The following is a 15465-nucleotide window of genomic DNA, read 5'->3' as shown; positions in this document are numbered from 1 at the left end:
GAAGAAATAGGAGTAATAGACCATTCAGCCCATCAAACCTGCTCCGCCATTCAATACAATCATGGCTGACCTTGGGCGACAACTCCACATTCCCACCCACTTCCCATATCCCTTGATACCCTGTGGGACCAAAAACCTGCCTATCCCAGCCTTAAATGTATTCAAAGATGGAGCATCCACAATCCTCTGGGGTAGAGAATTCCAAAGATTTGCAACCCTTTGAGTAAAGAAATTTCTCCATCTCAGTCCTAAATGATCAGCCCCTTATCCTGAGATTGTGTTCCTGATTCCCCAGACAGGGGGGAATAACCTCCTGCCGTTTACCCTGTTGAGCCCCTTCAGAACCACAATTCTTGCAGAGCCTGACAGGGTAGAAGCAGGAACGATGATTCCCCTGGCTGGTGAGGTTAGAACCAGGGGACATAGTCTCAGGATAAGGGGTAGACTACTTAAGACAGATGAGGAGGAATCTCTTCACTCAAGGGTGGGGAATCTTTGGAATTCTTTACCCCAGAGTGCTGTGGAAGCTCAATCAAGTCTGTTTAAAACAGAAATCGACAGATTTCTGGGTGCTAATGACATCAAGGGATATGGAGATAGTGGGGAAAATGGTGCAGAGGCAGGTGATGGGCCATGATCTGTTTGAGTGGCAGAGCAGGCTGCTTGGCCTGCTACTGCCCCTATGTTCCTACTCTCTCTTTCACCGCCTAACCAGTCACCCAACTAACTAACAGCCTCTCATGTGGAACCTTATTGAATGCTTCCTGGAAGCCTATCATCATTCTCTTTTCTACTGCTTCAGTTATCTCAAGAGAAATCAGTTAGATTCATTAGACAAGACCTAACCCTAACAATCACAGTTTGTTGTTGGCTCCCTCTGATTAATTCACGTCTCTCTGAGCTTAGCTGCTCTGTCCTTAATTGTAGATTCCAAAAACTTCCCCACTACAGCTATTAGGCTAAAAGGTCTAATAGTTCATTGATTTTTTCTCTCACTTTTCTTAAATAATGGAATTACACTTGCAATTTTACAACCAAATGGAACAATACCTGAAGCAAAAACATTTTAGAAGACGATGGTTATATTGCCTGCAATTTCCTCACCTACTTCCTTTCACACACTCTGTATCTAACTAGCGAATGGCCTCCTTTTGTGCTATAAAGATTCTCTGACTTTTGGTTTTGGTTGGCATTTCTGACAATGGGTCAGAATAAAAGTCCCAGTCCCTTCCTGACCGACCTTGCTTTGAGTTCCAATCCGGAGGCCTCGAGACTAATGCACCTTCATGTCTGGCAGGTTACCATAGTGACTAATGACATCATGGCCATAGGAGGCGATGGCGGCCATTTACGTTGCCAAGGTGATGTGGAAAAAGCAGATGTGGTTGATGGTAAGTGACTGCAGCCCAGATGTGCTTGGTTTCAGATGATCTTTCAGTGTAGAAGGCAGGAGAGGAGCCTTTCAGCATCCTGAAACTTTTATTTACACCTGAACTGGCTGCACAAACCATTATTTCTCTGGTACCTCAATTATTAGCCACATCCATGCCAGAGAAGCAGGAAGAAAGACTTTCATTTACATTGCGCATTTCTTGGCCTTAGGACATCCCAAAATGCTTTACAGCCAATAAGATGCCAGTCATTATTGCAATATAGGAAATGGGGGAGCCAATTTGTACATAGCAAGCTCCCACAGACATGAGCATGGTAATAATGAGCACCTCATCTATTTTTAGGTGGTGTTGCTTGAGGGATAACTATTGGCCAGGGCCCTGGGGAGAACTCCCCTCTGCTTCTTTTCAAAGTAGTAATCATGGGATCCTTTACACCCACCTGAGAGGGCAAATGGGACCTCAATTTAACATCTCATTTGAAATGACAGAACCTCCAACAGTGCAGTGCTCCTTCAGCACTGCTCTTGGACTGTCAAACTAGGTTTCAGTGTTCGGTGTCTGGAGTGAGATGTGAACCCACTACCCCCTGCCTCTGCTTCGAGAGCGCCGCAGCCCATTGAGCCATGGCTGACAGTCACGGTGAGCTGACTGGTGAGGAGAGTCTCCCAGCTCAACCCGTGTGCTCCAGGCATCCAACAGGCCTGTCATTGCTGGTTCCCGATGTTTAACCCACTGAGCTCCCTGCTGTTCATTCCGCAGGTATCAAGGAGAACTTGTGCTGGACACCACCCCCTGAAGCGAATCCCATGAAAACCTGTGAATATCAGGCACTTTGTGCCAGGTTTAAAGAGCTACTTCCACTGCCAGGTAAGGAGATTCTTTTTAATGTATTGGGCCAAGCACTTTGTGGAGGACAGAGGGGATGTTCAGGTGTATCAGGGCATTGTGAACAATCAACACCTTGGGTTTTAATACCTGGTAGATTGTTAGGACATTGTTAGACTGAGGGAGTGACAGTGGTCTGCAGTTTTCAGGTTCTGGGAATGAACCAAGTTAGGAGACAGTGGGGCAATTCTAAAGAGAGTGCAAGGATCACAGAGACCTGGGGGTTCATGTACATATATCTTTGAAGGGCATATTGAGAGAGTGGTTAACAAAGCATATGGGACCTTGCACTTGAAAAATACGGGCATCAAATACAAAAGTAGAGAAGTTACGTTGAACCTTTATAAAGTTCTGGTTAGGCTACAACTAGGTTATTGTGTCCAGTTCTGGTCACCACACTTTAGGGAGGATGTGAGGCTCCCTGAGAGGGTGCGGAGGAGATTTACCAGAATGGATCCAGGGATGAGGGATTTTAGATCCAAGGTTAGGGTTGGGGAAGCTGGGGTTGTTCTCCTTGGAGCAAAAGAGGTTGAGGGGAGATTTGATCGAGGTGTACGAGATGATGACAGAGTTAGATAAGGTAGACAAAGGAAAGCTGTTCCCATTGGCTGATGGTGCAAGGACTCAGGGACACAGATTTAAGGTTTTGGGTGGGAGGTGGTGTGGGGGTGGGGGGAGGTTTGTCAGGAAGAACTTTTACGCAGCGAGTGGTGATGACCTGGAACTGCTGCCCCCGAGGGTGGTAGGAGCAGAGACGATGAATGATTGAGGGAAATAAACTTGCCGGGGATACAGGGATAGAGCAGGGGAATGGGACTGACTGGATTAGTGTACAGAGAGCCAGCATGGACTCAGTGGGCTGAATGGCCTCTTCTGTGCTGCAATGAATCTATGCCAATGACCAGAAAATCTGTTTTTGTGATGTTGATTCAGGAGTAAGTATTGATCAGGACATTGGGGTAAACTCCCATCTGCCCTCCAGCGTCTGCAGCCTTTGGATGGGAGGGAGGACTTCACCTTCCCACTGTCCTTTGAGCAGGAGCAAGTCTTTCCTGATTTCACTCCCAATCGGCCTAGCTCTAACCTGAAGGTCGTGCCCTTTGTTTTGGATTCCCAGCAGAGTAAACAATTCCTCTCTATGTACACTACCAAATTCCTATATCATTTTAAAATCCTTAATGGATGTTGGACAAACAGTCCTACAATTCTGAGACACTGGATGGGGTTGAGAGGTGGTGGTGAGGTAGAGCTGTCTGTCGTCAGCAGACATGTGGAACCTGGTTTGTTCTGAGATGATATCACCAAGGGGCAGCATGTGAGGGGGGTCAAGGATAGATCATTGGGGGACACCAGAGCTAATAGTGGGGGAGCAGCAAGAGAAGCCATTGCAAGTGATCCTCTGGCTGCCATTAGAGTATAAGGATGGAAGCAGGCAAGTGCAGTCTGACTCAGCTGGGAGCATCAGTCACCGCCCTGTGACCCCTGCCAGATGTTGGGGTTAGGTGTGGATAGGCTTGAGATTGGCCGCAGTGGTTGAATTGCCATGAAACACTCAATGTCAAGATCTGTGCAACAACGGGAGACTGAGGTGGGCAACCATGGTGTCCGCAAGGCAGCAGCTTTAGGAACTGCAGGGGAGAGTGTTAATCAGTAACAGAGGTGGGGGAGAGGATGGGGTGGGAAAGTGCGAGGAGTTTGCCTATCACGGGGACTGGTATGGTTCTCACTTTGCGTTACAGACGGTTACTTTGATGATGAGCTGAAATGCAACCTGTGCTACTGTGAGTCCTGCCACAAGCTGCGGGGCGATGAAGCTTACTACAAACGGGGTGACCCGCCAAAGGACTACGCCCTCCCGTTTGGATGGTGCAGGTTCGCACTCAGGTAAGTGATCAAGGTCAGGGGGCAATGCTGGTCAGTCTAAACACACTTGGCAGCAGCACACCAGGGGTGGGAAGGGAGTTAATTGATTTGAAGGCCAAAGGAGCCTTTATTTAGTCAGAGAGGAGGGGTCTGCATTGCGCTGTATGGGTGATGTTGTGATCGAGTGTCATGCACGGGGTATTAGATGGCTCATGGGATGCTTTGGTCACAGGGTAACGACTGTTTTCCCCCCCACCCTCGAGATGATGACCTTTATTTGGTTGCTTTTAATGCTGGGGGCTTGTGGTCATAGCCCTTGTGTCTTTTGGTGGTCATAAAGCAGTTTTGGGGAAACCCGTGGGTGTGAAATTCACCGTATCAATGTAATATCAGTATTCCTCCTGTCCGCTGTCTGAAACGTCAACTGTTGGGTCCTGCAGGCTGAATCCCCGCTGTGAAATCGCGAACGTCTACAAAAAGTGGCACACAGCATACCATGGAACGTGTGTGGGGTCACTGCGCAGAGCCTTGGATCATGGGGAGCTGGTATCAGGTATGTGAAGGGGAGCAGATTGAGGGATATTGGAAGTTTCACCCATTGACATGCAACGGGAAGAAAACTCTCCCATCCAGCCACCTTCAGAAAGGCAGCCGGCCCAACCTGTCCTCTTTCACCTGGTGGTGAACACGTTGGGTCACTCTCGCTTCTCTACTGAGTGAGGACCCTGGATGGTCCGTTTGAACTGAGCCGCTCCCCATCGCTGGAATTCCAGCTCACCTCTCTCCACACGGTGCTAAAAGCCCAGTCCATCTCCCACAGCCGTGTGCTGATGGCTGGGTGGGATTCATCCATGCCCACCATCTCAAGCATCCCACTGGATGCCAAGCCGGGATTAAAGCCCGAGCTCCTGCCCCCACTCTCTGGGATTGGTCCCAAACGGGATTTTGAACCCTCTGGCTTCTGGTTCCGAGATGCCGCTGTAGGTCAGACAAAGCAAAGCTCCCTGTGCGCTGATCAGGCAAGCACTTTCCCGATAGAGTGCAGGCGGATGATAAGGAAAGTTAAGGGGCCGGGGAATCAAAAGGAGCAGGATGAAGTGGATAAAATATGTCATGAGTACATAATACTCACAACTCTCATTGTAATTCTACATTCGATCCCTACATTCACTCACTCCCACTGACAATACATAAAAGTGACATCAAATTAACAACATGGGGACAGAAAGATGCCCTTAGCTTTCTCAATCTCTCCTAATCATTCTGTATCATAGCTATATGGCTCAATAAGCTCTTTATCATTCAATCATTTTAATACCCTAAGCACAATGATTAAACTAACATTGGTGAAGACAGCTTTGCTTTAGCCCTGCTTCACAATGCACCCCATGATTAGCAGGCAACTGGTTTAACTCACTGGGTGCTGATGCCTCAAACAGCCCAGGACCCATCGAGATATGCAGGTAGTGTGAACCCTCATTCCCACATATGGCAAATAAAGCTTAATGTGGATAAGTGCCACTCATAGGAAGAGAGATTTGAATTGTTTTTGTATCTTTACGCTCTTCCTACAGGGATAAGTGTGAAGTAATGGAATGTTTTGCAGACTGATCAGCACTCTGAGAGGATGGCATATTTGTCATTTTCGTGTTTTGACAATCTTCCCTCGGAGAATAGTGAGAAGCAGTGGAGGGTTTTTACAGGCTGATTAACAGTCTGACAGACTGTGACCCGATAACTCCTTTCATGGCCATAACCATCCAATGGGACAGGGCTTGGTCCTATATGGCGGGAGGATTTTATAGGTTCTTACAACCTGTAGGATAAGAAGGGGCCACTTATACCTACCAGACGTGTTAACTCAACTGGGTGTTAACCCAGAATTCAGTGCCAGAGAGAGAAGCAACTGTGGGAAGCGGTGCAGAGACCCATGAGACTGATGCCTCGTGTTTGGATGGATTGGGGGAGGTCAGTAAAAAGAAGTGAGAGACTTGTGTTTTGAGGCCTGGACAGGAGGGTTTCTCTGAGGTGATCTTACAGCCAGTTATGAGATAGTTAAGGGAACAGTAGAGATAAATCTGGAATATTACATTAAGTCTAATTTTAGGGAGAGGGCAAAGAGATTTAAGCTCAGTAAAAGGTCAATGAGCTCTGCTATCAGGCAACTCTTTAACATAATGAGAGTAAATAAGACTTGGAGTGGACTCCAGGATAGACAAGTAGGGGTGAAAATGCTGGAACCATTTAAAAACCAAACAGATGCTCCAATGGATCTTGACTTCGGGATCTTGCCAGATTTTTAAATGGTACGATTGATTACATATGATGGCATAGGATATACAGCACAGAAACAGGCCATTTGGCCCAACTAGTCAATACTCCACTTGATCCTCCTCCTCCCATCTTTCCTCATCTAATTTTATCATCATAACCCTTTCTTCCCTTCACCCTCATAAACTTCCCCATCTTCCCCCTTTAAATGTATCGATACTATTCACCTCAACCGCTCCCTGTGGGAGCGAAACCGCTCCCTGTGGGAGCGAGTTCCACATTCTCCCCACTCTCTGGGTAAAGGAGTTTCTCCTGAATTCCCCGTTGGGTTTATTAGTGACTCTCATATATTGACGGCACCGAATTCTGGTCTCCCCCACAAGAGGAAACATTCTGTCTGTATCCACTCGATCGAAACCTTTCAGAATTTTAGAGACCGTGATTAGGTCACCCCCAGCTGTCTTTTTTCCAAAAGAAAAGCAAGCCAGACTCTTCCTTTGCTGAAATGTATACCCTGTTCTGATCCCAGTTAGGAGAATACTGGGCAGGCTGGATACTTGTTTGGATCTGGTTTGATAGACCATAATCAATTAAAGGATAGAATGTGTAGAAGTACCAAGAGTAAGGAAATAAGCAGCGGGACTCCAAGATTACATTGAAGCATCAGACGAATCTTTACAAGCTTAAACAAACCAGACACAAGCAATAATGACTAAATAGGTAACACTGAGCAAATAGGATAACAACTCTAAACAATATAAGCTTCTATCTTAAACTCAATCCTACAGACTTAGCCCAGCTTAACCTTTTTACTGCGGCTTTCACTATGATAGGCTTTTAAACGCACTCATACTCTGGGAAGAAGTTCCTTATCATCTGGATTTGGCTGCACAGGGTCACAGCTCAGGTCGACAGTACATTCCTACCAATACGACCTCCTGGTCCAAGTATAGGTGTTGCTGATGGTCACCCTTCATGACCCACCAGACACAAGTCGACACTCCCTTGGCATCCATTCTGTAGCTGGACTTCTCTCTTTACAGAGCTACTTGGCCCTACCCAATTCTCAAGAACTCCTTCTTGTCCTCTTTAAACATACAGAACTGAGTCAGGTACAGCACGGGGTTAGACACAGAGTAAAGCTCCCTCTACACTGTCCCCATCAAACACTCCCAGGGCAGGAACAGCACGGGGTTAGATACAGAGTAAAGCTCCCTCTACACTGTCCCCATCAAACACTCCTAGGACAGGTACAGCACGGGGTTAGATACAGAGTAAAGCTCCCTTTACAGTGTCCCCATCAAACACTCCCAGGACAGGTACAGCACGGGGTTAGATACAGAGTAAAGCTCCCTCTACACTGTCCCCATCAAACACTCCCAATACAGGTAAAGCACGGGGTTAGATACAGAGTAAAGCTCCCTCTACACTGTCCCCATCAAACACTCCCAGGACAGGTACAGCACGGGGTTAGATACAGAGTAAAGCTCCCTCTACACTGTCCCCATCAAACACTCCTGGGTCAGGTACAGCACTGGGTTAGGAAGAGCCAGTATCTTACCCATCGTGTCTGGTAATGCTGAGTTATGTAACCGTTCATCTCGTGTTTTCCGATGATCCCAGCGCAACAACTAACATCTTGACTTCTGTTTCTTTGCACATTTCTTTTCCTTTGACCTCTCACCGTCTCTGCCCTTTACCTCCTCACCTCTGCCCTTTACCTCCTCACCTCTGCCCTTTACCTCCTCACCTCTGCCCTTTACCTCCTCACCTCTGCCCTTTACCTCCTCACCTCTGCCCTTTACCTCCTCACCTCTGCCCTTTACCTCCTCACCTCTGCCCTTTACCTCCTCACCTCTGCCCTTTACCTCCTCACCTCTGCCCTTTACCTCCTCACCTCTGCCCTTTGCCTCCTCACCTCTGCCCTTTACCTCCTCGTCTCTGCCCCTTTACCTCCTCGTCTCTGCCTTTTACCTCCTCGTCTCTGCCCTTTACCTCCTCGTCTCTGCCCTTTACCTCCTCGTCTCTGCCCCTTTACCTCCTCGTCTCTGCCCCTTTACCTCCTCGTCTCTGCCCCTTTGCCTCCTCGTCTCTGCCCCTTTACCTCCTCGTCTCTGCCCCTTTGCCTCCTCGTCTCTGCCCCTTTGACTCCTCTTCCCTGCCGTCATTTCTTCTCGACGCCGCCTCCTCCAAATTAAAGCAGGGAGTGCATCGATTTTCTGCACCAAACAGGCAAAAGCAGAGCTTCAGAATGGATATAATGACCCTGAAGAGAACAGTGTTCAGGAGAAGGACATTGTGAAAGTCAACCTCTCGCCAACAATGCGATATGTGGGACTTGACCGATTCTGCCCTAAAATAAGGTGAGTAGTAAGCAAGCACAGATACACACTCAAACTAATACTGGCACTGTCAGTGCACAGGGTGGGTACGGGGGGCACTGGAGATAGCCGGTCTAGCAGTGTCCAGAGCCCACTGTGAGGATGGTTTGATGGCATGGTGCTAGAAACTGCAGAGCTGCCAGTTCAGGTGCCAGTGATGCTGGTTATGAAATTTGAATATAATCAGTCCGGTAATTTGTGGGTTAACACTGCATCAAAACTGCCGATGGAAACTCTTCGATTGTCAATAAAAGCCGGCTGGCCCACTGTCGTTCTTCAGGAAACGGAACCTGCCAACTCTTTCCTGGCCTGGTCTACACGGGTCTCCAGTCCCCAGTTGCGTACATGGCTCTAAACGCCCCACAGTCACACGGGTAATTGTAGTGAGTCTCGGAGGGAAACCCGCCACCATCTTTGCAGTGAAACTAGGGGTAGAAAATGATGCAGCCTTGCCAGTGCTGCCCATGTCCTGAGAAACAGTCAGAAGATAACTTGGAAATGTATGCCTGTTTTTTTTAATTCAGTTATATGATGTTGGCACCACTGGCTAGGACAGCATTTATTGCCCATCCATAATTGCCCCTTGAGAAGGTGGTGGTGAGCTGCCTTCTTAAACCGCTGCAGTCCATGTGGTGTAGGTACACCCACAGTGCTGTTAGGAAGGGCGTTCCAGGATTTTGACCCAGTGACAGTGAAGGAACGGCCGATATATTTCCAAGTCAGGATGGTGAGTGACTTGGAGGGGAACTTCCAGGTGGTGGTGTTCCCATGCGTCTGCTGTCCTTGTCCTTTTAGATGGTAGTGGTCATTGGTTTGGAAGGTGCTGTTGAAGGAGCCTTGGTGAGTTGCCGCAGTGTATCTTGTAGATGGTACACACTGCTGCTACTGTGCGTCGGTGGTGGGGGAGTGAATGTTTATTGTGGATGTGGTGCCAATCAAGTGGGCTGGTTTGTCCTGGATGGTGTTGAGCTTCTTGAGTGTTGTGGGAGCTGCACTCATCCAGGCAAGTGGGGAGTATTCCATCACACTCCTGACTTGTGCCTTGTAGATGGTGGACAGGCTTTGGGGAGTCAGGAGGTGAGTTACTCACTGAGGCAATCCTAGCTTCTGACCTGTTCTTGTAGCCACAGTATTTATATGACAGGTCGAGTTCAGTTTCTGGTCAATGGTAACCCCCAGGATGTTAATAGTGGGAACATAGGAGTAGGAGTAGACCATTCAGCCCATTGAGCCTGCTCTGCCATTCTTGGCTGATTATCTACCTCAACACCACTTTCCCGTGCTATCTCCAGATTCCTTGATGTCATTAGGATCAGAAATCCAGTGATTTCTGTCTTGAACACATTCAATGGTTGAGCATTCACAGCCCTCTGGGTTAGAGAATTCCAAAGATTCATCACCCTCTGAGTGAAGAGATTCCTCCTCATATCAGTCTTAAATGACCTGCCCCTTACCCTGAGAATATGTGCCCTGGTTCTAGACTCAATATCCAGGGGAAACACCCTATCTACATCCACCCTGTAAGAATTTTATAAGTTTCAATGAGGTCACTCCTCATTCTTCAAAACTCTATAGAATACAGACCCAGTTTCTCCAATCCCTCCTCATAAGGCAATCCCGCCATCTCAGGATTAATCTGGTGAACCTTTGCTGCACTCCCTGTATGGCCATTATATCCTTCCTTAGTTAAAGAGAACAAAACTGTACACAATATGCCAGGTGAGGTCTCACCAAGGCTCTATATAATTGCAGCAAGACATCTTGTACTTAAATCCCCTTGCCAACATGCCATTTGCCTTCCTAATTGCTTGTTGTACCTGCATGCTAGTGACTCATGAAAAAGGACACCTAGGGCCCTTTGCATATCAACACTTATTAGCTCAAGCCTGGATATTGTCCAGGTCTTGCTGCATTTGGACATGGACTGCTTCAGTATCTGAGGAGTCATGAATGGTGTTGAACATTGTGCAATCATCAGTGAACATCCCCATTTCTGACCTTATGATGGAGATAAGGTCATTGATGAAGCAGCTGAAGATGGTTGGGTACCCTGAGGAACTCCGGCAGCAATATCCTGGGACTGAGATGATTAACCTCAAACCAAGGAGAACAATCCCAGCTTCTCCAGTCTCTCAACATTAACTGAAGTCCCTCATCCCACAACCACACCATCTCCCTTTGTGCTAGGTATGACTCCAAACAGTGGAGAGTTTTCCTCCTGATTCCCATTGACTCCAGTTTTGCTAGGGCTCCTTGATGCCACACTCGGTCAAATGTTGCATTGATGCCAAGGGCAGTCACTCTCACCTCAGCTCAGGAGTTCAGCTCCCTTATCTATGTTTGGATGAAAGCTGTGGCCAGTGCTACCACTATTCCTTGTTGCCTGGTATCAAGGCTCATGAACCAGGACTTAGCCCAGCTGAAGACCTGTGTCAACCTAACTTTCAAACCCTGTTTTCTCACAGCTATTAAGACTAGACTCGCCTATCACTTCCCAATCTTGTTGGCCATTTGTGAACCCCAACCGCTTTATTTCTCCAGGTGCCTCGGATAATTTGAAGGAAAGACTCACATTACCTCAAGGTTGCAAAGCCCTTCACACCCAATGGGGCACTTTTTGAATTGTAGCGCTGTTGTAATGTGGGAAGCGCGACAGCCAACATGCGAACAACAAACTCCCACGGGCACAACCAACTCCCACGCGCACAACCAACTCCCACGCGCACAACCAACTCCCACGGGCACAACCAACTCCCACGGGCAACAATGTGAGGAAAGAGCAGATCATCTGTTTTCGGAAATGGTTGAGGGATGAATATTAGCTGGAAAACCAGGGAGAACTCCCTTGCTCTGAAATTTGCTTCCAGATATCTCTAACGTCCACCTGAGAGCGTTTAATGCCTCTCTCCGGCAGTGCAGCACTCCCTCAGTACTGACACTGGGAGTGTCAGCCTGGGTTATGTGCTCAAGTCACAGGAGTGGATCTCAAGCCCACTGATACCTGGTTGATAACTTTTGCTGTGTTAGGGGTGGGATAAAAATGCCGGAAGTTGCGGTAACTCCAGGGTCCAGACCCCGGCTTAGCTGGAGTGGACGTGAGTGCTGGTGTTGTCACCTGAGGCTCGGTATTGAGTGCTCCAGCCTGTACCCTGTCTTTGGTATACTGTGGCAGAACAAATTAGACCTAACCTTCCTGCTAGTTAATCTGCTTAAGTACCTGACAAGGAAAGGAATCGGACAAGCAAGGAATTTATGGTAAAACTTTATCAATCACTGCACAGCTTGGCTGGAGCTGGAACATTGTGTGCTGTACTGCGCCCCACACTTTAAGAAGGATGGCAAGGCCTGGGAGAGGGTGTGGAGGAGATTTCCCAGAATGGGACCAGGGATGAGGGACTTCAGTTAATGTGGAGAGAGACTGGAGAGGCTGGGATTGTTCTCCTTGGAGCAGAGAAGGTTAAGGGGGAGATTTATTTGAGGTGTTCAAAATCATGAGGGGTTTGGACAGAGTGAATAAGGAGAAACTATTTCCAGTGGCGGGAGGGTCGGTAACCAGAGGGACACGGATTGAAGATATTTGGCAGAGGGGGCCAGAGTGGCTTTTATTCGAGATGTGATCTGGAAGGCGCTGCCTGAAAAGGCGGTGGAAACAGATTCAATAGGAACTTTCAAAAGGAGAATTGGAAAAATACTTGAAAAGGAAACATTTTCAGGGATATGGGGAAAGAGTTGGAGATTGAGATTGATTAGTTCTTTCAAAGAGCTGGCACAGGCACAATGGCTGAATGACCTTTTTCTCTGCTGAATATGCTAAATATCTCTTGCATTTTATTCTGGCTAATGATGCTAATTCCTCCCTTAGATTCAAGGATGTGAAATCCCAGCGACATCACCATGCCCAAGTGGCCTTCCAGGTGTGCGTGAGGCCAGGATCGTACAAGATGGGGCCACAGTCAGTGGGGGCCAGCGAGTCAATTGATCCCAGGTTCAGCAACAACGAGATCGAGTGGATCACCAAGGAGAGGGCCTCGACAGTCCTTTATGGCCTGTTAATTCGTGTGGAGTGAAGGATTTCCCCTCCGACCCACCACCCCCAGCAAAACTTGTGGGGCGAGAGCGAGCATGAAGCAAACCGGGGGTGGGGGGGGAGATGATCCCACTTTGGTGCCACGATCAAAGTGCAACATCGACAGTCAGGGTAATTGGGGGGGGTTGTGCGTAGAGAGAGCACAGAGTTGAGACACTGAAGCATCTGCGTTTGCACACTTTTACACAACCGGCTCTCTCACCAACGGAACTCTGCACTTTTGACTCTTGTGTTGTCCAAAAGAGAAACACAAAAAAAACCCTGGAACTAAAACATTCAGTTGAGTTTAATCTTGTGTTTTGGGGGAAGGGTCCTTGTCAGGGGCGAGTGGGAGGGGGGCAGTTTCCACTGTGGCAAACTGTTTCATAGCTTTTTGTTAAAAAAAAGGTTAAAATAAAAATAAAGTAACCCTTGGACATTTGAACTCGCAAGGGTTCTGCCGGCAGGACACCAGAAGCCTGAGGAACAGGCCGGGCACCAGAAGCCTAAGGAACAGGCCGAGCACCAGAAGCCTAAGGAACAGGCCGGGCACCAGAAGCCTGAGGAACAGGCCGGGCTCCAGAAGCCTGAGGAACAGGCCGGGCACCAGAAGCCTAAGGAACAGGCCGGGCACCAGAAGCCTAAGGAACAGGCCGGAATACAGAACACCTAATGCTGGATATTTCCTCTGTTTTTTGGGGTGGAGGGAAGGGGCACGGGCACAGAAAAGCACGCAATTGAAGTATTGTGCAAGTAGCCAGCAGTAGTGCACCCGTCCAAGGTGCACGCGTACAAATGCCGCAGTAACACTTAAGGCTTCCTTCAGAAAATCCTGTGCACGTGAATGCATGCCAAGTGCAGCCATATTTAAAACTTGTACAGATTGTGAACTGCTTGGGGTTGGGGTGGGGTGCGGGGTGGGAGTATTGTTAATGAATGGGGTGGGAAGGGGGGAAGAGAATGCGATCACCTGGATCTTCTAAATCTGTCTGATCTCGGGAAGGGAAGCACTGCTGGAAGCAGGAGAAGACCTGTGGGGGTCAGCTGGTCCAACACCAAGGAATTGCCCAGTTACACTCCCTTGACCTCATGGCGATCGGTCAGCCCTTGAAGGTTTATCATCCAAGGCCAAAGCTTAGCACACCTCAGGCAAACGATCTCTGTGCCTTCCCCTGTCAGACCAGCACACAGCTAGCTGCACACGGACTTGCATCTTCTTGTGACCACTTGTTTTCTCTTTTTTATACTGGACTCTGCTGCTTATCTGTCCTTTTTTTTTGTTGCTATTTTCACCTTTTCTTTTAAATCTGTCATTTTAAAAGCCAGGGGACTTGTAGCTTGCAGTGGGAATGGGATGGGATTGCAAATCTTATCGGACAAGCAGGTAATGGGAGCATGACTGCAGCTAAAGTTGGAGAAGTTAAGATCCAATTGATGCGGTGTGCAGTTGCGGAGGCTCCCGCCTCTCCCTGCAGCCGCCGGAGTGCACTTTCTGGCCTTGTTTGCTCGCTCAGTGTGTTTCGCACTGCGATAGTTTTGTTGACACAGACCCCCCTCCTTCCTTCCTCTGCCACTCTCCCCCACCACCACCCCGCAGAGAGAGACTGTGTTAAAACCTCAACTCAGTGTGTGAGAGTGAGTGCGTATGTTGCAACGTACTTACGTTCAGGCTGTCACGTGTGGGAGGATATCGTCGATGTGGCCAGAGTCGTTTAGGGTGGTGAATCCCATCCCCCCTTACCCGGGCCACATCCCAGACAATCCTGTCCGCTTGTTCAAGTCTACACATTCAGCAGGCAGACCTGCAGCAATGCAGGGTAGGTCGGTGAACCAGCTCTCCGTTTGTTCAACACCTCAGCCCACTGCCTGGCCAACTTATCCCTTCAAAGGTGAATTTTTATGGATTTGTAAGCTAACAACAATAATCCTAGCTGGAGAGAGCAGTTCAGAGAATGGGAGCTGGCATTTTGACATAAAACGGAATATCTGTATGTATGTCATCGATATTTATTACCCCTTTGTGGGGCAATGTAAGGCTGCGGCCCAGAAACTTTGAACGGTAACGTGAGATTATTGTCTTTCCCTGGCAAGCCAGAAAAAAACACAGGTTCCCTGTCCTTGTGCCACTCGAATGATGTCCAGCCCAACCTGCTCAGCCCAGTGCACAGCTCTTCATTCAATTTCCTTACAAAGTCATTTCTGTCTGTCCCTCTGTTATCGTCTGCCTTGGCCTGGTGAGCAGTGAGGGATGGGGGAGCGAGAAGGGAGCAGCCACTGCTGCTGCTGCAGGAACACTCCAGTGGGCGGTGAGATACTGATACAAAAGCAGAATGCTGGAAATACTCAGCCGGTCTGGCAGCATCTATGGAGAGAGAAACAGAGTTAACGTTTCGAGCCCAGTATGACCCTTCTTCAGAACTCATTTCCAAAGCAAGAGTCATACTGGACTCGAAACGTTAATTCTGTTTCTCTCTCCACAGATGCAGCCAGACCTGCTGAGTATTTTCAGCGTTTGCTGTTTTTATTTCAGGTTTCCAGCATCCGCAGTGTTTTGCTTTTATTGTAGTGTGGACCATCTTTTCCTCTCCCGTTACCGATGAGAGAC

At 48.3% G+C, this 15465-nt stretch overlaps 1 protein-coding gene across 5 annotated transcripts in view; it reads left to right on the top strand.

Moving 5' to 3' along the window:
• neurl4 (neuralized E3 ubiquitin protein ligase 4) overlaps positions 1 to 13763 on the top strand; it is a 102067-nt gene extending 88304 nt beyond the window's left edge. For 2 of the 5 annotated variants that reach the window (XM_078533790.1, XM_078533787.1), the window contains 6 exons: positions 1298 to 1391; positions 2154 to 2261; positions 4019 to 4163; positions 4583 to 4695; positions 8614 to 8776; positions 12657 to 13762. In XM_078533790.1, coding sequence (XP_078389916.1) covers positions 1298 to 1391; positions 2154 to 2261; positions 4019 to 4163; positions 4583 to 4695; positions 8614 to 8776; positions 12657 to 12861 — 828 coding nt within the window. In that variant the 3' untranslated portion in view covers positions 12862 to 13762. Of the gene's footprint in view, positions 1 to 1297; positions 1392 to 2153; positions 2262 to 4018; positions 4164 to 4582; positions 4696 to 8613; positions 8777 to 12656 lie in introns of all 5 variants that reach the window. The other 3 variants (XM_078533788.1, XM_078533791.1, XM_078533789.1) reach the window with 3 other exon arrangements.
• The last annotated feature ends 1702 nt before the right edge of the window (positions 13764 to 15465 follow it).

The sequence above is a fragment of the Cetorhinus maximus genome, chromosome 34, assembly GCF_964194155.1.
Source record: "Cetorhinus maximus chromosome 34, sCetMax3.hap1.1, whole genome shotgun sequence".
Classification (NCBI taxonomy): Eukaryota; Metazoa; Chordata; class Chondrichthyes; order Lamniformes; family Cetorhinidae; genus Cetorhinus; species Cetorhinus maximus.
Note: the sequence above shows the minus strand (reverse complement) of the source record. Positions and strands in the feature narration are given on the sequence as shown.